The 26,075-nt window shown below is 39.0% G+C and overlaps 1 protein-coding gene across 10 annotated transcripts in view; it reads right to left on the reverse strand.

The window, feature by feature from the left end:
• The window catches only part of EPB41 (erythrocyte membrane protein band 4.1), a 186,927-nt gene that overhangs the window by 53,216 nt on the left and 107,636 nt on the right, over positions 1–26,075 (reverse strand). For all 10 annotated transcript variants that reach the window (XM_068968957.1, XM_068968950.1, XM_068968948.1 and 7 more), the window contains 4 exons: positions 20,708–20,795; positions 17,207–17,359; positions 15,150–15,247; positions 7,831–8,003 (listed from right to left, as the gene is read on the reverse strand). In XM_068968957.1, the coding sequence (XP_068825058.1) occupies positions 7,831–8,003; positions 15,150–15,247; positions 17,207–17,359; positions 20,708–20,795 (512 nt within the window). The remainder of the gene's footprint in view (positions 1–7,830; positions 8,004–15,149; positions 15,248–17,206; positions 17,360–20,707; positions 20,796–26,075) is intronic.

Below are 26,075 nucleotides of genomic sequence, written 5' to 3' on the forward strand. Positions count from 1 at the left end.
CATTATACATGTGTATTCACACCTCCTCTCAAAGAATTAATTCGACTCTGTCTGGCATCAGAGAAGCATAGCCCATTCTTTTACCATGTGTTATTTTGCCACTTGCATTTGGTTTCAATCCAACACTAATATTGCAGAGCCAAATGATTTAAGTTTTCAGTATTCCTAGCCCTGGCAATCTGTGCTGTATGTGGAAAAGTAGGTATAAGTGTGGTAACTGGCAGTTAGAAACAGAGGCGGAAAGTTGCATCATTTGCAAAATACGGAAGATATTAACTCTATGGGAAGTTCAGCTCAGCTGCTCAGTCGTGTCTGACTCTGCGACCCCATGGACGGCAGCATGCCAGGCTTCCCTGTCCATCACCAACTTCTGGAGCTTGCTCAAACTCATGTCTATTGAGTTGGTGATGCCATCCAACCATTTCATCCTCTGTCCTCCCCTTCTCCTCCCACCTTCAATCTTTCTCAGCATCAGCATCTTTTCCAGTGAGTCAGTTCTTCGCATACAGGTGGCCAAAGTATTGGAGCTTCAGTCCTTTCAATGAATATTCAGGATTGATTTCCTTTAGGATTGACTGGTTGGATCTCCTTGCAGTCCAAGGTACTCTCAAGAGTCTTCTCCAATATCACAGTTCAAAAGCATCAGTTCTTTGGTGCTCAGCTTTCTTTATGGTCCAACTCTCACATACATACAAGACTACTGGAAAAACCATAGCTTTGACTAGATGGAGCTTTGTTGGGAAAGTAATGTCTCTGCTTTTTAATATGCTATCTACGTTGGTCATAACTTTTCTTCCAAGGAGCAAGCATCTTTTAACTTCATGGCTGCAGTCACCAGCTGCAGTGATTTTGGAGCCCAAGAAAATAAAGTCTCTCACTGTTTCTATTGTTTCCCCATCTATTTCCCCAACTCTATGGGAAAGCTGGATATAAAAATACATTAGAAATCCTAAATATTAGTAACTTTAAAGTCATACCTAAATCTTTGTATTTTTTTCTTACAGGTTAATATTATCTCAAGAGTTGCTGCTACTGCTGCTAAGTCGCTTCAGTCGTGTCCGACTCTGTGTGACCCCATAGATGGCAGCCAACCGGGCTCCCCCGTCCCTGGGATTCTCCAGGCAAGAACACTGGAATGGGTTGCCATTTCCTTCTCCAGTGCATGAAAGTGAAAAGTGAAAGTGAAGTCACAGTCGTGTCCAACCCTCAGCGACCCCATGGACTACAGCCTCCCAGGCTCCTCTGTCCATGGGATTTTCCAGGCAAGAGTACTGGAGTGGGGTGCCATTGCCTTCTCCGATTTCAAGAGTATGTTGAGCAAAAACTTAACTATGTACACATTGATATGCAATTCAAGTGTAAAATATCACCTAGGACCTCTGGAGAGAAGTAAATTCCTTTTCTCCATAAAAAGGCTATAAAAAGTATGGATCACAACAGAGAATCACAGTAGTGACCGTGGTTCTTGTCTTTTTATCATTTTATTTTTCTTGTATTTTTAAGCAACTTGAGATGTAAGTCACATACTATAAAATTCACCCACTTAAACTGTATAATTCAATGCTTTTTCATGTATTCAGTGTTGGAGGTAGTGATTACTTTTTAAGATATTCTGGCTTTTCAGTTTTATGAGTTCACTTGTTAGCTATTAAAAGATTTTGGTGCATATATAGAGAACACAACTCTAAAAATTGAATTATCTCCCATTTCTGAAGCTCTAGACAAAGAAGAGTCCTGGTTCTGATCAGTGTGTGGGCCCATTAACTCCAGTATCATATTGCTCTTATCTGACAACAATAGAATCGAATTATTTATTAGAGCAGTGAAGAGTTAAACTCAAAGCGATCATCCTGAGTAAACGGAGTCTTACATTCTAGTCCTAGCTCTGTTACTAGCCCAGTTTCTGCTAGGATGGCACAGGTACAATGGGCATGCAGTGGGTCAGTAGTTCCAGTATCAGAGGAGCACGATTCATCTTTGGATCTTGAAAAGACGAACAAAAACACCCAGCTGACGCTCATCTCCACCACAGACAGATGTGGTATCTAAGAGTGAAGCTTGGGCATTTGTTTTGTTTTAAAGCTCCAAAGATGACATGGATGTATTTCCCTGGCAAGAATCACTGCCACCACTACTCACAGGATGGACACAGGTTGGTGTGTGAACCTAGGAAGTTATATGACTGTCTTGTGCCCCAGTTTCCTCAATAGTAAAACAAGAATTCCTAAACGTTTTTTGTCCACTGGATTGTTGGCACTAAATAGGAATATATAGAAATGGTTTGAAAAGTCAAAAAAAATGCAACAAAAATATAAGCTGAAAAATCCTTGTCATCATTATTAAGCATATTCTTGTGACCTCCTATTCTATCATATAAATTGTGATCTGAATCATTTTTAGTTCTTTAGGTGGTGAAGCAGATGCTCTGAGCACCAGATATAACAAAAGAGAAAGGGACTGTTCATTAAAATGAGGTCTCTGATAAAGTAATACTTACTAAAGTTTCCCTAATACACCATCTTGAGCTTAGAGGCTTATATTAATTTTTTTTAAAAAAGGAAGGCCTAATAGGGGAAAGTCTCTCTATTAAGAAGAATGGAAAAGGATCCGGGAAAAGGAGGAAAAATAGTTTTTATAGACACGTTTTCAAATTCTTATACTGAGCAGACAGTACACAGAGAAACAGAAGACATTTGAAAACAGAACTACAAAAAGTGTCCTACTCAGTTTACATGCAATTTAGATGTTTAAAAGATAATGTATATAAAACATTTAGAACAGCACCTAGAGCGTACTAAGTGCTCAATGAACTGCCTAATGAAATCTTTTATCCTTCCTCTCCTACAGAAAAGAAGTTATCTTGGTGAAGGATGAAAAACATGGCACTGTCAGAACAGGTTTAGATATTCTTAACTCTGTCACTGACCATGTGACATTAGGCAAGGCACTTAGATTTAAGGTTTAGAATTTAATGATGATAAAAGAATAAACATCAATGGATATTCCCTTAAGGAATTAGAAAAAGAACAGTTCAAAAAAAGTAAAAAGAAAATAATAAAAATACTAGCTGGCAAAAACGAAATTAAAAATATACAACAGGAAGGAAACAAAACCCCAAACTGGTTCTTTGGAAAGATTAATAAAATTAGCAGATCAGTTGCAAGCTTGTTTAAAAAAAAAAATAGGGATAGGTGTATAACACCAATATGAGGAACACAAAAGGGGACACTGCTGTAGATCTTACAAATATTAAAAAGATACAACTTGAAAATTTAGATGGATTGGGCGTTTCCTAGAAAAAGCACAATTACCAATTACCAAAACTGAAACAAGAAGTAGAACATCTTCATAGTCCTTTCTAATAAAGACAATGAATCTGGGAGCAAAGACCCTGCCACAGAGGGATCTTTAGAACCAGCTGGCTAGAATTTATAGGTGCATTCTTCCCAAACATTAAGGAAGAGATAATACCAATCTTACCCAAACGCTTCCAGGGAGCAGAAAGAGGGGATACTTCTCAATTTACTTTGAGGCCAGCATGAACTTGATACTAAAACCTGACAACATTTACAAGAAAGGAAAATTACAGGTCTGTCTCTCTCATGAATATCATTGCAGAAAGCCTTAAATGACATAAGAAGAATATATTATGATCAAATTGAGTTTACTTCAAGAATGCCAAGAAGGCTTAACAATGGAAAGTCAATCAGTGTAAGCCATCATGTAGCATAAAGAAGGAGAAAAACCCTATTACTATATCAACTAATGAAGTAAAAAGCATTTGATAAAAGTCACCATTCATTCATGATAAAAACTCTCAGAAGTTTCCTTCTCTGATAAGAGGTAGCTACGTAAAACCCAGAGCAAACATCACACTTAATGATGAAACAGTGATGCTTTCTCCCTGAGATTGAGACTAAGACAAGAGTATATAAAAAATATCCACATATTAATAAGACAGGTAGTCCAATAAAAATAAAAGCAAAAGATCTGAACAGGTGCTTCAAAAATAATGATATGCAAGTAGCTATAAATTATGAAAAGGTACTTAAGTTCATTAGTCATCAGGATATAAGTGAAAACTTCTTTATGGTCAAAAAAGTTCATTTGGGTTTTTCTATAATATCTTACAGATGTTCCCCCTAAGAACACAGTGTATAACTTAATAAGAACTAGCCAATATTAGTCAATAGACAGAGATATCAAGGTTTTTTAAAATCTTGAACTATGAGGTTTCTACAGCCAGAAAAAGAGAAACAGTCAACATGTGATTTCTACAAGTAATTGAAGAGTCTTTCTAAGTAAAACTTTCTAAATTGGTCAAAGTACCAAAGCTCAATAACCCTTGAACTGTTGGTTATTTTGCTATTAGAAAGAAAAGATACATCAGGCATAATATCTATATAACAATGAAGTTTCATTAAGTGGAAAATGCCACGGAATATGGTATTGGATAGACATGGGTTTCTGTTTAAGCTATCTGTGAGATCTTGAACAAGCTGCTTAAATTTTCCAATTACAGTTTTCTCACTGAAAAATGGGGATAAAATAATGGGAATGATAGCTCTCCAAAACTAAAGTAAACTGGAGGTAGGGTGATTTATTGGACAAGGCGGCAATGCCTGATATTGTTATAAGAATATGGCAGGACTTCCCTTGTTAAGGGAAGAATCTGGTTGAGAATCCAAGTGCAATGCAGGGGACATGGGTTTCATCCCTGGTTCAGAAAGATTCCACATGCCACGGGGCAACTAAGCCATGTGCCATAATTACAGAGCCTGTGTGCTACAACTACTGAAGCCTCTGAAACTAGAGCCTGTGCTCAGCAACAAGGGAAGCTACTGCAGTGAAAAGGCCGTGCACCGCAATGAACAGTAACCCCCACTCACCACAACCAGAGAAAGCCCGTGCAGAGCAACGAAGACCAAGCGCAACCAAAAATTAAATAAATTCAATTTTTAAAATTAAATAAATTCAATTTTTAAAATTAAATTCAATTTTAAAAATTAAATAAATTCAATTTTTAAAATTAAATAAATTCTTATTTTTAAATAAGAATATGGCAGACATGAGGACTGAGTCTTCATACCTTAGACTTAACATGTCCAACTCTGCTCCTCTCTCAGACTTTCCCACTGTACTAAATGATCAAGCCTAGGGAAAATCTTGATTTTCTTTTCCTTACCATCTCCAACACTTAATTTACCAGTAATCCTGTCAGGCCTGGCTTTTGAATTATATCCCTGATCAGTTTTCACTATCTTTAATGCCAGTACTCAAGTCCTAGCTGCTGCCATCTCTCAGGCAAATCCAGCAACAGACTTCACCATTATTCTGCTCTTCTACCCCTGGAGTGGAGTAGATCTTTGCACTAGCCACATGTGTCTATTTAAATTTAGTTTAAAATTATTTTCTCAGTTTCATAGCCACATTTCAGGTTCATAATGGCCACAGGTGGCTACTGGCTATCAAACTGGATGTCACAAAATAGAAGAATTTCATCAGCACAGAAAGTTCTATGGGACGGCACTGATCTAGACACCTGCCAAGCTCACTCCAACCTCCAGGGCTTCATACTCACTACTCTCTCTTCAAGAATGTTCTTCCCCCAGATTTATTTATTTAACCTCATAATTCAGGTTTCAGTTCAGATGAAGCTCCTCAGAGAAACCTTCTGAATTTAGATTGGACCACTCAGTCTGACTTATTAGAAAAGACCCCAAAGCTGGGAAAGATAGAGGGCAGGAGGAAAAGGGGACGACAGAGGATGAGATGGTCGGATGGCATCACCAACTCAATGGATATGAGTTTTAAGCAAATTCTGGGATATGGTGAAGGTCAGGGAAGCCTGGTGTGCTGCAGTCCACAGGGCCACAAAGAGTTGGACACAACTGAGCGACTGAACAACAATTTAGCCTGAAGCAGCTTCTCAACTGTCCCATCCCCAGACACTCTCCCTCCTATTACTCCGTTTTGTTTTCTTTATAGCACTTATCACTATCTGAACTTGTTTTCTTTTTTTTCTGTTTCTACCCATGAAACATAAGACCCATGAGAGCAGGACCATGTTTGTATGTTCACACCTGTATCCCCAGTAACTAGAATAATACCTGACTCACAGAAATTTACAACAAATTGTTGAACAAAGTAGTAAATGAGTTAAGTATCCAACAACCAACATGTACTCCAACCCATTTACCTGCTATCATATCTTGAGAAAAATTATTTAATCTCTGAGCTTAATTTCTGTGTGTGTGTTATTCACTCAGTGGTCTCCAACTCTTTGTGACTCCATAGACTATAGCCTGCCAGGTGCCTCTGTCCAAGGAATTCTCCAGGGAAGAATACTGGAGTGGGTTGCCATTTCCTTCTCCAGAGAATCTTCCTGACCCAGGGATCAAACTTGGGTCTCCTGCATTGCAGGTGGATTCCTTACCATCTGAGCCACCAGGAAACTTAATTCTTAGTGTTATCATGAAGAGTAAATAAATCAAAGACTACAATCTGCCTTGTAGAGAAACACCAGAAAGAAAGAAACTTGATGTGCAGTACAGAAACAAAAGTTCTACTGCTTGGATAATTTCCCAGTGTGGCTAACCCATTCCTGATTCCTCTAAAGTAAGTTAGGTGTTTCTGAAATATGTTCCCACAATGCAACAAACCAGAATTCAGGAGCATAGTTCTGGATAATAATTAACAAAATAATAATTCTGTGGCCAGAACATTAACAATATCTTAATGACACTTAATATTTTAGTATCAATTATTAAGTGCCAACCACTGTACTAAGCATATCATCTCATTTAGTTCTCATGAAAATTCAAGGTAATATTATAGTCTCATCATACCCACTTTATGAATGAGAAAACTCAGACAAACAGATTAAGTAACCCATTCAAGAAGATAGATCATAAATGTAGCGGCCGAGACTGGGAACCAGGTCTGATTCTATAACCCAAACCTTTAACTACTGTAACATGCATCTTGCTTTTACAGTAGACAGCATAGAGCTGCAATCAGCAATACTCTATTTTGCTTACTGCCTTCTGAACTTTCATTTATTAGCCACCTCTTTTTAGCGGCATAAAGAACTGAATATGGCTTGGGAATTCCCTGGATTGTCAGTGGTTAGGATTCGGCACTTTCACTGCTGGGGCCTGGGTTCAATCCCTGGTCAGGGAACTAAGATCCTGCATACCATGCGGCACAGCCAGGGAAAAAAAAAGAAGAACTGAATATGGCTTATTACCTCATTTTATTAATGCTAATGCTCTAAAATCCTTAAGACTAAGAAAAACTGAAACAGATCTTCTGTCGGTATATACAATCATGAAACATTTATTTCCTCTTCCTTTTATTTAAACAAAATTTGGAGACTCCAATAATATGATTGTTTTTTCTGTCTATAATTGATACATGACAAATATTCTAAACTTTTTCAATGATTGCCATTGAGGCAGACCCTCTCCTTCTTTTCTACTTGAAAAATAACTATTTAAGAATGTCCAAGAGAGCATTAGTGTAGTATTTTACATTAGGTTTCTCCCTGTGGCAGAGAATTTTGAATTCTAATTCTAGTGGTATTTAACCCACCGCTACCTAGCAGTGGGACCCTGATCTACTCTCTCTGAACCTTTTTTCTCTTTTTCTTAAGGTGATTTCACTAAAGTATACAATTAGTAAGATCCTTTTCATTTTCCACTGACATTCTTTGATTCTCTTATAGATAACCGTACTTTCTTTGCACCTGATCACATCCGATAACCACATTTCCTTTGTCTCTCTCTAAAGAGTTAGGATGACAAGAAATCATTAATTCTCAGTACAAACCTCCATCAAGGCTTCGGGATGCCCGTTTGCTTGCTGTGCGCTCAAAGTGTGGGGCAGGCCTGTCAATCAGAGCACTAGCTTGCCTGGTCTGAGCTTGAGTTCGGCCACTGTATCGGAATTTGGATCCCAGGGCGAGAAATTTGCTTTTAGGAATGGTGTCTGTAGATGTCAGTCTGGAGGGGAAAAACATAATAATCATATATTATATACATTATCTTACTCTAATGAGACTGAAATTAAAGCCAAAATCAAGAATTTAAAAGTTTCATAACTCTCATCAGTTCAGTTCAGTCGCTCAGTCGCATTCGACTCTTTGTGACCCCATGGACTGCAGCATGCCAGGCTTCCCTGTCCATCACCAACTCCCGGAGTTTACTCAAACTCATCTCCATTGAGTTGGTGATGCCATCCAACCATCTCATCCTCTGTTGTCCCCTTCTCCTCTCGCCTTCAATCTTTCCCAGCATCAGGGTCTTTTCCAATGAGTCAGTTCTTCGTATCAGGTGGCCAAAGTATTGGAGCTTCAGCTTCAGCATCAGTCCTTCCAATGAATATTCAGGACTGATTTTCTTTAGGATGGACTGGTTGGATCTCCTTGCTGTCCAAGGGACTCTCAAGAGTCTTCTCCAACACCACAGTTCAAAAGCATCAATTCTTCAGCGCTCAGCTTTCTCTATAGTCCGGCTCTCACATCTATACATGACTACTGGAAAAACCATAGCTTTGACTAGATGGACCTTTGTCAGCAAAGTAATGCCTCTGCTTTTTAACATGCTATCTAGGTTAGTCATAGCTTTTCTTCCGAGGAGCAATTGTCTTTTAATTTCAAGGCTGCAATCACCATTGGCAGTGATCTTGGAACCCAAGAAAATAAAATCTGTCACTGTTTCCATTGTTTCCCCATCTATTTGCCATAAAGTAATAGGACCAGATACCATGATCTTGGTCGCAAAGAGTCGGACACGACTGAGTGACTGAACTGAACTGAACCATGATCTTCATTTTTTGAACTTGAGTTTTAAGCCAGATTTTTCACTCTTCTCTTTCACTGTCATCAAGAGGCTCTTTAGTTCTTCTTCGCTTTCTGCCATAATGGTGGTGTCATCTGCATCCAGCCCGGCATTTCATATATAAGTAGGGTGACAATATACAGCCGTGACATACTCCTTTCCCAATTTGGAACCAGTCTGTTGTTCCATGTCTGGTTCTAACTGCTGCTTCTTGACCTGCATACAGATTTCTCAAGAGGCAGGTAAAGTGGTCTGGTATTCCCATCTCTTGAAGAATTATCACTATACCCCTGTAACATTTTCATCATTTTATATATAAAAGAAACCGAACCTCAAAAAAGGCTACTTGATTAAGGTCACATAGCTGTTAAGAAATAGGGTAGTCATAGAATTCAAGCCCAGAGCTCTTGTTCTACTCTCCTAGAATAATAATTTTGTCAAACACACTCCAAACTCAATGCCTGGTAATCTATTTAATAGGTTTTTTTGGTGTATTTTCAACTCAGAAACCTCATCTTCTTTCTACACAGTACTCTCTGCTCTCTTTTGTCACAGCATTTACTACACTGAATTGAAACAATCTATGTTCTAGTCTCCACTATGAGACTGTGAGCTCTCTGAGGGTAAAGAGTAAAGACTGACGTATTCATCTTTGTGTTTTAACTTCCGGCATAGTGCCTGGCATGAATCTGGCATTCAGTGAATGTTTGCTGAATAAATGCATACAATATTGCTACATCAAATACTACCAGAAAGAGAGTCCTCCCCAGCCCCCTTTGGGGTAGCTTATTTTAATTCAGCAAACACTTTCTTTTAAGTAATGAAGCATTGTTGTTTAGTCACAAGTTATGTCCAACTTTTTTGCAAGCCCATGAATTGTAGCCCACCAGGCTCCTCTGTCCATGGGATTTCCTATGCAAGAATACTGGAGTGGGTTGCTGTTTTCTTTTCCAGGGAATCTTCTTGACCCACGGATTGAACTTGAGTCTCCTCCACTGGCAGGTGGATTTTTTACCACTGAGCCATCAGGGAAGCCCAATCAAGCATTACATGTCAATATATCCTCTTATTTTGATGCAGTGGATATCAGTATGCTATCCTACAAGTAAATACACCAGATGCAACTGAAATCTATACTATAGATATTAAACATTCAAAATAACTCTTTTTTTTTTTTTTGGTGGGGGGATAAACTAGGAGTTTGGCGTCAACATATACACACTACTATATTAAACAGATAACCAACAAGGATCTATTATAGGCACAGGGAATGATACTCAGTATTTGGTAGTCATTATAAAGGAAAAGAACGTGAAAAAATATATATATATAACTGAGTCACTTTGCTGAACACCTGAAACTAACACAACATTGTAAAGCAACTATAATTCAATTTTTTTTGAAAAAAGAAAATAGTTCTTTTTATTCTTCCTCACCTTCATTTAAAACTATTTTCTTGGTTTAAAGTAGATGATGGAAGCATAAAGAAATATCTTAATGTCAATAATTAAGATTTTTTAATTGAGTGTAACGTGTAGCCTAGAGGAGCTATCCCATGTTGAAGGTCAGGAAGGGCGGCAGTGAGGAGATACCCCTCACCCAAGGTAAGGAGCAGCAGCCGCGCTTTGCTGGAGCAGCCGTGAAGAGATACCCCACGCCCAAGGTAAGAGATACCCAAGTAAGATGGTAGGTGTTGCAAGAGGGCATCAGAGGGCAGACACACTGAAACCATACTCACAGAAAACTAGTCAATCTAATCACACTAGGACCACAGCCTTGTCTAACTCAATGAAACTGAGCCATGCCCTCAGGGCAACCCAAGACGGGTGGGTCATGGTGGAGCGGTCTGACAGAATGTGGTCCACTGGAGAAGGGAAAGGCAAACCACTTCAGTATTGCCTTGAGAACCCCATGAACAGTATGAAAAGGCAAAATGATAGGATACTGAAAGAGAAACTCCCCAGGTCAGTAGGTACCCAATATGCTACTGGAGATCAGTGGAGAAATAACTCCAGAAAGAATGAAGGGATGGAGCCAAAGCAAAAACAATACCCAGTTGTGGATGTGACTGGTGATAGAAGCAAGGTCCGATGCTGTAAAGAGCAATACTGCATAGGAACCTGGAATGTCAGGTCCATGAATCAAGGCAAATTGGAAGTGGTCAAACAGGAGATGGCAAGAGTGAATGATGACATTCTAGGAATCAGCGAACTAAAATGGACTGGAATGGGTGAATTTAACTCAGATGACCATTACATCTACTACTGCAGGGCAGGAATCCCTCAGAAGAAATGGAGTAGCCATCATGGTCAACAAGAGAGTCTGAAATGCAATACTCGGATGCAGTCTCAAAAACGACAGAATGATCTCTGTTCGTTTCCAAGGCAAACCATTCAATATCACAGTAATCCAAGTCTACACCCCAACCAGTAATGCTGAAGAAGCTGAACTTGAACGGTTCTATGAAGACCTACAAGAACTTTTAGAACTAACACCCAAAAAAGATGTCCTTTTCATTATAGGGGACTGCAATGCAAAAGTAGGAAGTCAAGAAACACCTGGAGTAACAGGCAAATTTGGCCTTGGGATGCGGAATGAAGCAGGGCAAAGACTAATAGAGTTTTGCCAAGAAAATGCACTGGTCATAGCAAACACCCTCTTCCAACAACACAAGAGAAGACTCTACACATGGACATCACCAGATGGTCAACACCGAAATCAGACTGATTATATTCTTTGCAGCCAAAGATGGAGAAGCTCTATACAGTCAACAAAAACAAGACCAGGAGCTGACTGTGGCTCAGATCACAAACTCCTTATTACCAAATTCAGACTCAAATTGAAGAAAATAGGGAAAACCTCTAGACCATTCAGGTATGACCTAAATCAAATCCCTTATGATTATACAGTGGAAGTGAGAAATAGATTTAAGGGCCTAGATCTGATAGATAGAGTGCCTGATGAACTATGGAATGAGGTTTGTGACATTATACAAGAGACAGGGATCAAGACCATCCCCATGGAAAAGAAATGCAAAATGGCAAAATGGCTGTCTGGGGAGGCCTTACAAATAGCTGTGAAAAGAAGAGAAGTGAAAAGCAAAGGAGGCAAGGAAAGATATAAGCATCTGAATGCAGAGTTCCAAAGAATAGCAAGAAGAGATAAGACAGTCTTCTTCAGCGATCAATGCAAAGGAGGAAAACAACAGAATAGGAAAGACTTGAGATCTCGTCAAGAAAATTAGAGATACCAAGGGAACATTTCATGCAAAGATGGGCTCGATAAAGGACAGAAATGGTATGGATCTAACAGAAGCAGAAGATATTAAGAAGAGGTGGCAAGAATACACAGAAGAACTGTACAAAAAAGATCTTCACAACCCGGATAATCACAATGGTGTGATCACTCATCTAGAGCCAGACATCCTGGAATGTGAAGTCAAGTGGGCCTTAGAAAGCATCACTACAAACAAAGCTAGTGGCTGCTAAGTTGCTTCAGTCATGTCCGACTCTGTGCGACCCTGTGGACTGCAGCCTACCAGGCTCCTCCATCCATGGGATTTTCCAGGCAAAAGTACTGGAGTAGGTTACCAATGCCTTCTCCTAAAGCTAGTGGAGGTGAGCTATTTCAAATCCTGAAAGATGATGCTGTGAAAGTGCTGCACTCAATATGCCAGCAAATGTGGAAAACTCAGCAGTGGCCACAGGACTGGAAAAGGTCAGAAAGGCAATGCCAAAGAATGCTCAAACTACTGCACAGTTGCACTCATCTCACATGCTAGTAAAGTAATGCTCAAAATTCTCCAAGCCAGGCTTCAGCAATACGTGAACCTTGAACTCCCTGATGTTCAAGCTGGTTTTAGAAAAGGCAGAGGAACCAGAGATCAAATTGCCAACATCTGCTGGATCATGGAAAAAGCAAGAGAGTTCCAGAAAACATCTATTTCTGCTTTATTGACTACGCCAAAGCCTTTGACTGGGTGGATCACAATCAACTGTGGAAAATTCTGAGAGAGATGGGAATACCAGACCACCTGACCTGCCTCTTGAGAAACATATATGCAGGACAGGAAGCAACAGTTAGAACTGGACATGGAACAACAGACTGGTTCCAAATAGGAAAAGGAGTATGTCAAGGCTGTATATGGTCACCCTGCTTATTTAACTTATATGCAGAGGACATCATGAGAAACGCTGGACTGGAAGAAACACAAGCTGGAATCAAGATTGCCGGGAGAAATATCAATAACCTCAGATATGCAGATGACACCACCCCTATGGCAGAAAGTGAAGAGGAGCTAAAAAGCCTCTTGATGAAAGTGAAAGTGAAGAGTGAAAAAGTTGGCTTAAAGCTCAACATTCAGAAAATGAAGATCATGGCATCCGGTCCCACCACTTCATGGGAAACAGATGGGGAAACAGTGGAAACAGTGTCAGACTTTATTTTTGGGGGTTCCAAAATCACTGCAGATGGTGACTGCAGCCATGAAATTAAAAGACGCTTACTCCTTGGAAGAAAAGTTATGACCAACCTAGATAGTATATTCAAAAGCAGAGACATTACTTTGCCGACTAAGGTCCGTCTATTCAAGGCTTTGGTTTTTCCTGTGGTCATGTATGGATGTGAGAGTTGGACTGTGAAGAAGGCTGAGCGCCAAAGAATTGATGCATTTTAACTGTGGTGTTGGAGAAGACTCATGAGAGTCCCTTGGACTGCAAGGAGATCCAACCAGTCCATTCTGAAGGAGATCAGCCCTGGGATTTCTTTGGAAGGAATGATGCTAAAGCTGAAACTCCAGTACTTGCCACCTCATGCGAAGAGTTGATTCATTGGAAAAGACTCTGATGCTGGGAGGGATTGGGGGCAGGAGGAGAAGGGGACGACCAAGGATGAGATGGCTGGATGGCATCACTGACTCGATGGACGTGAGTCTGAGTGAACTCCGGGAGTTGGTGATGGACAAGGAGGCCTGGCGTGCTGCGATTCATGGGTTCGCAAAGAGTCGGACGCGACTGAGCCACTGAACTGAAATGAACGTGTAGCCTGATGGTTTATTTGAAATGAGAATTGAAATGTTATTTTCCCTAACTTTTCTTTCTGTACACTGTTCTTTAGTGCTAAGTATGACATAAAAAAATACAAACAGAAGAAAAAGATATCATGGTTTTCTCTCTTGAGGACCATTTATAAAGAGTCAAGTTTATTTATGAATGACATGGCACAAGGTCTGGCATTTGCTTCAGAATAATCTGGGAAGTAGTAGGAAAGTGGGTGGGGATACAGATGAAACAAGATTGGCATTGGGGTGATAATTATTGGAGCTGGGGTTTGGTACAAGGAGAGTTTATTATATTATTCTCTTCACTGTGCTATACATGCAATTTTCATTTTCTTAAAAAGGCTAAATGACAGCAACTGGTTGGCTCTCCTTTCAACACAAGGAATGATTTGTCTGCTAGATTTTAAGTTCCATTAGGAATGGGACTAGAACTGTTAGGGGTTATTCCCAATGTCTGTATGAAGGGTAAGCATACAGGAAATGCTTGGCAAGTGAACAGAGGGGTTAAGTATGTGGCCTCAAGGAAAATAAAGGAGATGAAGCTTTCTTCTGTCTTCTGTTTATCTGATACAACTGGGCTTCAAAGGTGGTTCTCTGTGCTCCCTTTCTGGGGTTGATTAGAACCAAGATAACGATCAGCTTCAAATCTTTAACCTTCCATAGTAAGAGACCCAAAGCAGGTAGTTAGGCACTCCTTTCTTCCCTGTGTGGCTCAGAGGTTAAAGTGTCTGCCTGGAATGCGGGAGACCCTGGTTCAATCCCTGGGTTGGAAAGATGACCTGGAGAAGGAAATGGCAACCCACTCCAGTACTCTCGCCAGGAGAATCCCATGGAGGGAGGAGCCTGGTAGGCTACAGTCCATGGGGTCACAAAGAGTCAGACACGACTGAGTGACTTCACTTTCACTTTCTTTAGAAAAATTCCATGCGGAGGTCAGTCACAGCACCTCTTCCTGGTGGGGCTGGATTTAGCCCCCTAGGGCAATCCCAGAGCCTCTTGTAAACACAAGCTCCTCTTCCTCACTCCCTCCTCCTTCCACCACACACAGAAAGATGCTCTGGGAATGGGGAGGTGGTGTTTTTCAACCCGAAGGAGGGGAACTAGATTCATTTTGTCTTGCTTAAGATGATCTTACCTGAGCTAAAGAAAAGACTGACAACCACACGAAGAAGGGAATTTCAACAGCAGGCTTGAAATAGAAACACGCATAAATAATTTATTCTTGAAAAATACTGAAGTGAGAACAATACCTGAAAAATGTGTGATGCTCTACACAGACTTTCCATAACTTCTTAGCTGCTCGGTAACTGGGAAGTTTGAATCCGATGGTACTTTCATACTGTTCTTGCTGTAAGGATACAAATAAACATGGAACAGAAAGTATTATTCAACTACAGTGATCCAGGACCAGAGAAATACGGTGCTACAGAGGAGATCACTGTGAATAAAAATAATGTTACTAGTCTAAGGACATAAACCAGCACTGGAAATTTTTTCCTACTTAACAAAAGAAATTTATTCACTGAGGGTGGTTTTTCATCTTATACTATTTACACATCTTATTTTGTTCAGAAACACACGCGCATACATACACTGTACATTTTCTGAGACATAAATAAGTCATGTTTTGACCATCCAGACACTGTTCTTCCTGCATTTAGGATACTAGGCTACTCAATTATCAGGGACTAGGATAACAGATGATTCTTCCAATCAACCAGTATTATTATGCAATCATTTTTAGAAATAGGAACTAAAGATTGTGGTTCAAACCAGATTCTTGAATTATTAAATATCTTTTTTTTCTTTGATTGCTCATTAATTTTGTAGATAACCTCTTTGACTGAAGCAAACCACATCCTGCAGGGCTACTGGAAACACTGTCCTGCTTCTCTTGCCTCTCTGTTTCTGCCTTAAGCATGCTTTTTACGATGGAAGGAAACTGACATTAGCTTCTAGTGCCTATTATGGCCAATTATATGCCTGTTATAGCACTGTGATTGGATAGTATCATCTGTATTTTTACACCCTACACCACACTACTTCTAAATCATCTATTGTAGTCATAATATTACATTACACTTCTCAAAATCCTCCTGCTGTTCTTTATTGCTTTCTAAAGTAAGACTTTTGTATTTTTAGTATATATTATATAGTTAACATTTAAAGAAACAAAGGACTTCCATGATGGGAAGTCCTTCCTATATATATATGGTGTGTTTTTTTTCCCTGCCTTCCAACATAAAAAAGGTAAGCCTGCAGAGGGAGAGACTCTTCTAGTCACTGTTCCTAGCCCCTAAAATAATGTCTGACACAAAGAAAGCTGTCAAAAAACATTTGTTGACTGAATAACTCTTGTATTTGGAACTCTTTAACTTTTGCTAGGCACAGGTAAATTATTACGGTCCTAAACAAATGCTTCAGCGATAACCCTTATCTGAAATTTTAAGGCTGCACATTCAGTATTTCCATGCTGAAAACAATGAGTCATTTTTCACCAGTAGATGGTGATATACACACAGAAAAGCTTCTTTACATTAGTACGGTGCTTTTCTGTAAAGAGCTTTTACAGCTGTCATCTCATTTGATCTTCAAATCAACCTTGACAGAAGGAGGTACTATCCCCCTTGAGTGATAAAAAAAATGCCGGAGATCTGTCAAGGGTCTTTTACTTAGTAGGTGGCAGAATAGGTATTGGAACTTTTTAAAAATTTAATTCCTACGTGAACAAGTTTCTGCTATATCATGACAGTGCTTTAATATAAAAGTTAAACTTAGCCAGCATTGGTATATCCTGAAAATTGACTACCAACTAACAACTGAGTTATCTGGTACAAAGTTGAACATCCAACTCTACTACAAATCTAGAACTTGACCGTGGAACACATTTGCAGTCACTACCAGAAACTACACATACAAATAAATTTATTTATATAAAGTAAGGGATTTGTAGCGCAAAATGAAAGTAATTTAACCTCACAGGTTAAATATCTCATGCTACTTAATTTAAAAATATTTTCCATCAAGTTTTTACCTGGAGCAAACAAGGAACAAGTTTATTAATCCAAATTTCACTGCTGGCCTTGGTGTATTTGCTTACATGAAGAGAACTGTCCAGAAAACCAACAAGAGTAAAGGAAGGAAGAAGCCTCATGGGACTGATTACTTTAGGAAACAAAATACCAGCGCCTAAATAGTTGGCTGTAGAGAGACCTCAGAGATGGTCACATGGGAAACAGGCAGGAAGAGATGTTTCAGACATGATCTGTGTCTGATTCAGGAGGAAAGGGAGTCACGAGCTCTGTACCTCTCCAGGCCGAATCTTAATGAAAAAGCTGCTACGTTTGTAAGAAATCTTCAGCACTTTGGGCCAAGGAAAGCGGTTAATTCTCAGCTTTTCTTTGTAAACCAGAAGGCCACTAGAGCAGACACCTAGGATGATATCCACGCCCTCCAAGTCCTAAGGAAAAAAAGAGTTAGAATGTCAGTCTTGAGCCAAATGCTCAACATAGCCGACTCTTATTAAACAATCTGAAGCTATCAACAACCCAAAATAGTTACAAAGTACACAATGAAATATAAAGCTTAACCTAACAACCATAACCCATGGAATTACTTGGTCTATGTCAAAATGCTGTTACTATACCATGTTTTAAAAAATCAATGTTACAACCTATCATTAGTATTTTTAAAATTTCAAATGACACTCCTTAATACTATTTCTATAATCTGCTCTAAGGAAATAACTCAAATCACAGAAAAAGCTTTATACATGATAATGTTCAGAATGTTTTAAGAGTGAAAAACTAGTATATAACCTAAATATCCAAGCATTAGGGTTAAATTTTGTCCATCCATATAGTGAAATATGATATAGCTGTTAAAATAGTTGGATTAGAATTTGGAAGATAACTGGGAAGATAACTATGTTGTTAACATTAAGTGAAATAAAGCAGGACAAAATTGCATATATAATTTGATTCCAACAATATAAAAGATTTTCAAAGATGTATACACCAAAATGTTAATAATGCCATTCTTTGGGCAGTACAATTATGAGCAATTTATTTTATCTTTCTATACTTTATCTGGTATCCTTGAATATATGTAGCAGAAGAACCACTTTTTATTAAGATGGTATTTTCCCCCAAAGGTTTATAACATTGTTAGAAAGTTCATTATTCTTGGGATATTTGTGGGCCATTAAAATTAAATATGATACTTCTAATATCACTAAAACTGCTTTAAATTTGTTATGTGTTTGAAACTTTTCTAATATATTCAAATAAACAATTCTAATATTAAAAAAAAAAGAAAAGAAAAAATATATACTTTAATACAATAGACATGTATTGTCTTTTAAAAAGCATTCAAATGTCAAAAAACTAACACATGTATGTAAAAAATTCAAATAATACAGAAATGTGTAAAATTTAAAAATCTACCCTCGTCCTTCCATACTCTTTAACAGTAACCAGTACTAATTTGATAATTTCCTGAATTACCCTATTTTCTAGGCACATACAATTATGTGTGCATAATACATGTGCGTGTGCTAAGTCACTTCAGTTGTGTCCAACTCTCTGTGACCTTGTTGACTGTAGGCTGCCAGGGTCCTCTGTCAAATGATTCTCCTGGCAAGAATACTGGAGTGGGCTGCCATTTCCTGCTCCAATGGATCTTTCCAACCCAGGGATCGAACCCATGTCTCTTATGTCTCCTGATTGGCGGGTGGGCTCTTTACGACTAGCACCACACGGGAAACCCCAATATATACATACATACATGTAAATATATTATTTATATATATGTCACCTTTATAATGAGGAAAACAACCAGAAAAAAATTAAAATTCAGTCCTCGAGGGTGGAAACTACATCTAAATCATTTCTGTATCACCTCAAATCCTGTTATTGACAATATGCTCGGTGTTTACATTGAGTATGTTACCTGCCCATACTATTAATCACAATTGATTCAAGGAAAATAAATTTCACCTGAGTTCATCTCTACAGCTGACTATTTATTTAGATAAGTAATAAAAACCCAACATTACATGCTTCTAAACGACTCCTTTCCCCAAAATGAGTACAGAGAAACAAACATATTAGTGTCTACATGTGCTATGTATAAGCACAATGGAGAGAAAAAGAAATAATATTCAGCTTCAACTCAATGACCACATAACACAATTTCCCAGAAGATGCCCCCTTAAGTTCTTAAAGAGCCTATGGGTACAATTACATCCCTCTTTTAACTAGATGTTTTGAAGAAATCATTTGCTTTACAGCATTTGGCAAAGGAATATGCTGCCTGATTCCTCATGCATTCCTGATAACTACTGAACTGACACGAGCCTTCAGCAGAAATTGTGAAGCAAAACCTCACCAGTTCAGTTCTGGACCTGATCTGATCTTCCTACCATCTACTTTTGAGAGTCACAGAAGTTACAACACCCAGCCCCAAACAATCCAGAGCAACATTAAGAAAACTCACTAACATACAAAGGAATCTTATCAGGGTTATTAGAAATATAAATAAGGAAGAAACTTCAGATACAGATATTCAAGTTGGGAGAAGCCTGAAAGGTCACGTTAGTCCAATTACCACAAAATGTTTGAAGGTCCTTGTCTAAATTGCTACCAAGTGATTATTCTGCCTAACCTGGAATTTCTCCAGAGAACTCTGTCCCTTCTGAGGTAGCCCATCCCACCTTTGAAATAGCTCTGTTAGACAAACTGTCCACCTGAGCTGAATAGTATCTCCCTGCAGTTCCCAGTTTACCTGGTCCAGTATTACAAAACCTCTACTTCACACACAAATGCTTGAAACCCGTAAAGACGGCTATTATATCTTCCCTAAACTTTCCCTTCTGTGGGTTAAGTATCCCTATTCTTTTGCCTGTTTCTCACCGGACATGGGTTTGATTCATCGTCCATCCTAGTTAAATTTCTCTGAATGAACCTCTGATCATCCCTTGAGTCTTCCCCCTCACAAACTCCTCAACCTCCCCAGCCATTTCAGTAGCTGAAGGTGAGAGAAGTCAAGCGACATCCTGTCATTACTCGTTGTGTTAGACTGTCTTGGGTTGAATGGGGATGAAAGCTCAAGTTTCCAATGACCTAACCCCATGGTTCTCTAGTGAGCCATCTGTGTTCCTCCTGTGTGCATCAGAATCACCTGGAGAGCTTGTTAAAACAGAGAGCTGGGCCCTACCCACAGAGTTTCTGATTCAGTAACTCTGGGATGGGAACTGAAATGAGCATTTCAAACAAGTTCCTAGACAATGCTAAATGCTGGTTCAGAGACCACACATTGTGAACTGCCTTATACCAGTGATTCTCAGATTCAAGCATGAAGGAGAATCATGTGAGATATTTATGAAATCTGGAGACTAAGCCTCTCCTCCACAGTCAGTCAGTATATCTGGGAGGAGCTCAGGAATCTGTATATTTAACAAATACCCCAGGTGATTCTGAGGTAGTTGACTGGCTATGAAACAAGCCTCGGTGTCACTCTGCATTTGCAAATGTATCTGCATTTTAGGAAGTTATAATTTCTTCTGCTCTTGGCACTATATTTTTTGATCTTTACAGTTGCTTAGGTGTGAAACCTCGTTCTGCTGGTGGAATTGCAAACAGGCAACTCAATTCATACACTTAATACACTTGACTGATTCAACTGACAGACAACATTCTAACAAGAATTACTATCTCCTCTGAATGTTTAGTAATACCCTAGGCAAAGGTTAGTATGAGGTATTATATGACACAGGTCTGATACATGCATATTAATAAGTTACCATTACCTTTGCTTTATGAAGGTCAACACCATACATAGACAACTTTTTGGCATTCTCAAGAAATTCCAGGTCAGCCTGAGCTGGAGTCATGGACCTTTGATAGAAGAAAAAAAAAACTTTCAGTGTCACAGTGTAAATGTTTATAATAATAGCATTTGTATATCACTTTTACTTTACATAAACATATAAATGTATGCATACCAATTGATATGTAGATGTATTTCATGGTCCTAAAAATAGAATATTATGTATGGAAAAGGACTCTTATCCCTGTGTCTAAATAATTGAAATATGCCTTAGAAAAAGAGCTCTTGGAGAAACAAAGTTACCAAAAAGCTATTAGAAGAAATGTTTTTTTTAAATCCTACTAAAATTCTGAAGGAGATCAGCCCTGGGATTTCTTTGGAAGGAATGATGCTAAAGCTGAAACTCCAGTACTTTGGCGACCTCATGCGAAGAGTTGACTCATTGGAAAAGACTCTGATGCTGGGAGGGATTGGGGGCAGGAGGAGAAGCGGATGACAGAGGATGAGATGGCTGGATGGCATCACTGACTCGATGGACGTGAGTCTGAGTGAATTCCGGGAGTTGGTGATGGACAGGGAGGCCTGGCATGCTGCGATTCATGGGGTCGCAGAGTCGGACGCGACTGAGCGACTGAACTGAACTGAACTGAAAATTCTTTAAAACTGCCTCATCCACCATCAGTTCTGTTCCTCCCTCTCCTTAGCCCTTTTCTTCAACACACATAAACTCCTCCCACTAATTTATCTTGCCAAGGAGGTGACCAAATTAAATCCTCTGAGGGCATGATACAGTTGACAATATCCTCTTAGCTGCCCTTTTCTCTCCATATCCCTGAATTGAGTTATTATGGAAATTAAACAGGAGGGCAGCTGAAGTTGCTTAACTGGGGATTCTTAATGGGGGCAGGCTTGATGAAAAGAAAATTTCTGGTAACAGATGGTGTCCTGCCCACTGATCTAAACAAAATAAATTGGTTAATAGAAGCATGTAGATAAAAGGGCTGCTCTGTTATTAAGATGTCTTCATTACAAAGCATATAATGAATCAAATTTGCTTGAAAACAATCAGCCTCATAGTCTAAACACTCACTACGACCGTCTTTCCTTCTCCTTTATAACTTTCTTCTCTTTTGAAAAGCGCTCATGAGCTAGGTTGAGCTTTAAAGAAAAAGATATTACTCTTAGTGCTGCACAGTTCAGAACCAATCAAATAGAACTTCATAGTAACAATAATGCAGCCACACCCCCAAAGAAAAACCCCCGTAAATGCCTGTTTCCCAAAAGACTGCCTGCCTCAAGCTATAATAAAGCAGCGGTGGCCTATTCATTTAACAAGAGAAAGTCTCTTTCAAAACCATCTGTCTTTATCCTCATTAAAAAGAACAAAGGAGGACTTCCCCGGTGGTTCAGTGGTTAAGACACCATGCTTCCAATGCAGGGGGTGTGAGTTTAATTCCTGGTTGGGGACCTAAGATCCCACATGCTGCCTGGTGCAGCCAAAAAAGAAGAACAAAGGGTTCCTTGGAATAACAAACCCCCTCCCCAATTAAAAAAAAAAACTCAGGAAAGAAACTGCATACTTGTTAATGACTCAGCAACCCTGAATAAAAACTTCTGCAAGCGCAAAAATATCACACCTGAATGCTATTAATGACTAAAATTGAACATACACACAAAAAGAACAGGAAAATAAGCACCTGAAGAAACAATTTTGCATGTTCAAGTCATTAAGAACATCTCAGGAAAGTTTTATAGTTTTTTCTCTCACTTTAATTATACACGTTTCTAGTTAAGGTTACTCCCACTTTCCAGATTTGGGGTATTTTGTTGTTATTGTTAGTATTATTGATAGCTTGAAGTTTAGAATTTGAAGCTGGAATGGAGCTAGAAGATTATAGAGTCCAACACTTTCATTCTGCTGATAAAGAAACAGGGCTCAAGGGATTACATGATCATGGGCAAGTGATAACTCTTGGTTTAAGGCAGCAGGCTTTAGCCAGGACCCCAGTCACATCATTAGAGCTGGCTCCTGCACTCAAGAGTATGAGATCAATCTCCTGTAAAGTAAGAACTGTAATAATACCTACTTCCTGAGACTAGTATAAGAAACAATTTTTTTTTTAATCTTTGGATGTAGCTGGAGTGTGTGTGTGTACTTATTTACATCTCTATCTATCTATCCATCCATCCCTCCATTGGAAACAGTTTTTGTTGAAACTTGCAGTTTTAATGCAATACCATAGGAGTCATTTTAGTTTCCTTCTCACTGTAATTTCTATCTCCCTTTACTGACAGTCAGAAACTTGACTCCCATTATCCTTAATACACTAATTTGATCAACAACCCCTGCTCCCCCATATAGAACCAGTCTCTACTTCCTGCCACTGACTCTCCCCGACATGGATGCCCTCTTCACTGGCTTAGACTCTGAATTCCCCATGCTAGGCTGCTCCCCACACGTGTCCTCACTCAGATTCTGACCCATGATGTTAGGCTACCCCTTCCAGAGACATCTTCACCCTGCTCAGGATTCAACACCTGTATCAGGTACCACTCCATACGGATGTCCTCTGCAGGCCTTACCCTTGGATGCCCCCTCACTCTGTTCTGCCTCTGATAGCCACAGCCACGTGCCCACCCATGTCTCCCCTTTCATCCTATTTGAGCTCTGACTCCATGCAAGGCTGGCCCCCCCACAACAAACACTCTCCTCATCCTGCTTAGGCCCCAGTATCCCCAACCAGACTGCCTCCCAGCACGGATGACTATCTTGCTCTATCCCACCTACTGGCTTTAGAACACAATTGTTTCAGGAAGCTTTTTCTGATTATAAAAATCATACATTCAATGTATAAAACTTGGAAAATATCTTTAAGAGCATTAAAAAAAAAAACAGAAGAAAGTTTCCCATAATCCCACCAACCGCAGATACCTGTGCATGTAAATGCAATCATATTTTACAAATAAACCACAAATTAATTATTTTTGACTTAACATTTTAAAGATTATGGTTTTTCCTATATTTTCCAAGACTCCTGAAAGTAGTAACAAACTAGCTGGGAAGAGATTAGACAGCTCTAAACTATTTAGGAGTACTGTTTTGAATTTATTCAGTACCGCTTAATAATTTACTATTTGAAATTATTGTAGCTTACAAGAAGTACCTAATCAAAGAGATTTGGCACAGGTTAATTCTTGCTCATTAAAAAGAGAAGTTATAACAAAGTTTCCCTGTATTTATTTTGAGCAAGCGGAGTCAGGATACAGAGCCACTCAGTGAGTTCCAGTGTTAAATGACAGCTTTTTTCCTTTTTTTTTTTTTAATGGGAAAAGCTGCTTTATTCAGGAAGCTAGCAACCTAGGAAGATGGTGAGCTAATGTCCAAAAATCATCTCCAAGTTGCCCGTTAGGAGACAAAGGTTTTTAAGGCATTGTGAGGGAGGAGGCTACAGGTTGCATGATCAGCTCGTGTACAATTTTCAGGTTGGTTGGCATAAACGCAAAGTTTCAAGCATCATCCATCTTCTGGATTTCAACCAATTTGGGGTCCACATGCTTGCAAGTCAACAGTTTTCATCTGGTGGGGGATGTGACAGCCTTTTAATAACATTGTTGCATCTCCAAATTAAAGACCGCGGTTTCAAATAATTAAGTAGGGGACAACTGACAACTTTACATTATCTTCCTAGTCCCCATAAATGGAGGACAATTAGTTTTAAACCTTGATTTGCTAGTGTACATTTAATGTGAATTATAGCTTCACAGTTTCTGTCTAGGCCAACAAAGGGCCACTACTAAGGATTCCATGTATGCAGGCTGTCCTCTATTTGTCTGGGGAATAGGATCAATGCATAGTAAATGCTTCTGCCTAAGCAGAAGTCTCTTTGGACTGGTTAAAATGTCATATTGTTGGAATATAATGAAAATTCCCATTTGGCTTTCTGTTTGTCAGGACTGCCAATCTTTCCAAAAAGGAGCAAGTAAATTCCAAGATGACAGACCTCCAAGTTTTCTAATCATGGAGATACATCACTGCTCAATTTCTATCCATACACCTCACAGAACATCAACTGGAACATATCCATCTGTCCTCTGAGATAGTTTCACCTATTTGGATTTAAAGTCAGTTCCCAAGAGCAGTTCTGTAAACCCAGACTCACACTCATTACTGGCAAAATGGAATAAGAATTATTATTATCCTAACAAATATTAGAAATTTTACTATATACTAATCATTGTGCAAAGCACTTTACATGAATTTCTGATTAAACAATCACAGAATTCACAGTATCATCCTTTTGTTTCAGATGAAAAAATGGAAACTTAGCTTAAGTAACTGGCATGCATGCGTGCTACATCGCTTCAGCTGTGTCCAACTCTTTCTGATCCTGGAGACTGTAGTCCGCCAGGCTCCTCTGTCCAGGGGATTCTCCAGGCAAGAGTACTGGGAGTGGGCTGCCATGCCCTCCTCCAGGGGATCTTCCCATCTCAAGGACTGAACCTGGGTCTCCTGCATTTCAGGCAGATTCTTTACTATCTAAACCACCAGGGAAGCCTAGGAAGCCCTTACATAACTTACTAAGAATCATAAAGCTAATAAGGAATGGAGACTGAATTCAAAGTAAGACAGGCTGACTCCTGAGCCCAGGCTTTTGCCTTAGTGGTGCTCAGTGGTTCTCAAAATTTTGACCTCAGGATCCCTTCCTTCTCAATAATTACTGAGGACTCTAAAGAGCTTTTAAAGGTGGGTTATTTCTATCAATATTTACTATAATAGAAGGTAAAACTAATAAAATTTGAAACTACTGATTAAATCTTTAAAGAATAACAATAAAAAACTCATATTTTAACTTTTTTTAAAAAAAATAACAGCATTTTCCCAAACTGTTGTAAAGCAGCAGCATTGTTTTCCATATTTATAAAAAATTTTTAATGCGTGACTTAGAAGACAGCTGGATTCTCCTGTCTTCTAACTACTTCTGAATTCAATCTGTTGCAATATTTGAATTTGGTTGTAGTATATGAAGAAACCTGAGCTCATACAGATATGTAGTTGGAAAATGAAGAATTGATGATTAAAAATATTCTTCTTTGATCCTTACTACACTAAAACTCAACAATGGCAGTTTTCTAAGGGGGTTTCCAATGTGAAATCTGAAGACATAATGGTGAACTTTTGTAACATGTTATATTAAAATCCATTGGCCTATCTTGCATTTCGAATGGACCTTTTATAGTTATGCAGATTTTGTAGCATCATGCATTTCATATCTGAAAAATATTGGTTGACTGAATAATCCAAGTCCTTCAAATCCTAACACATTTCATTGTACAGTATTAAACGAAGA

The sequence above is a fragment of the Capricornis sumatraensis genome, chromosome 3, assembly GCF_032405125.1.
Source record: "Capricornis sumatraensis isolate serow.1 chromosome 3, serow.2, whole genome shotgun sequence".
In the NCBI taxonomy this organism is placed as follows: Eukaryota; Metazoa; Chordata; class Mammalia; order Artiodactyla; family Bovidae; genus Capricornis; species Capricornis sumatraensis.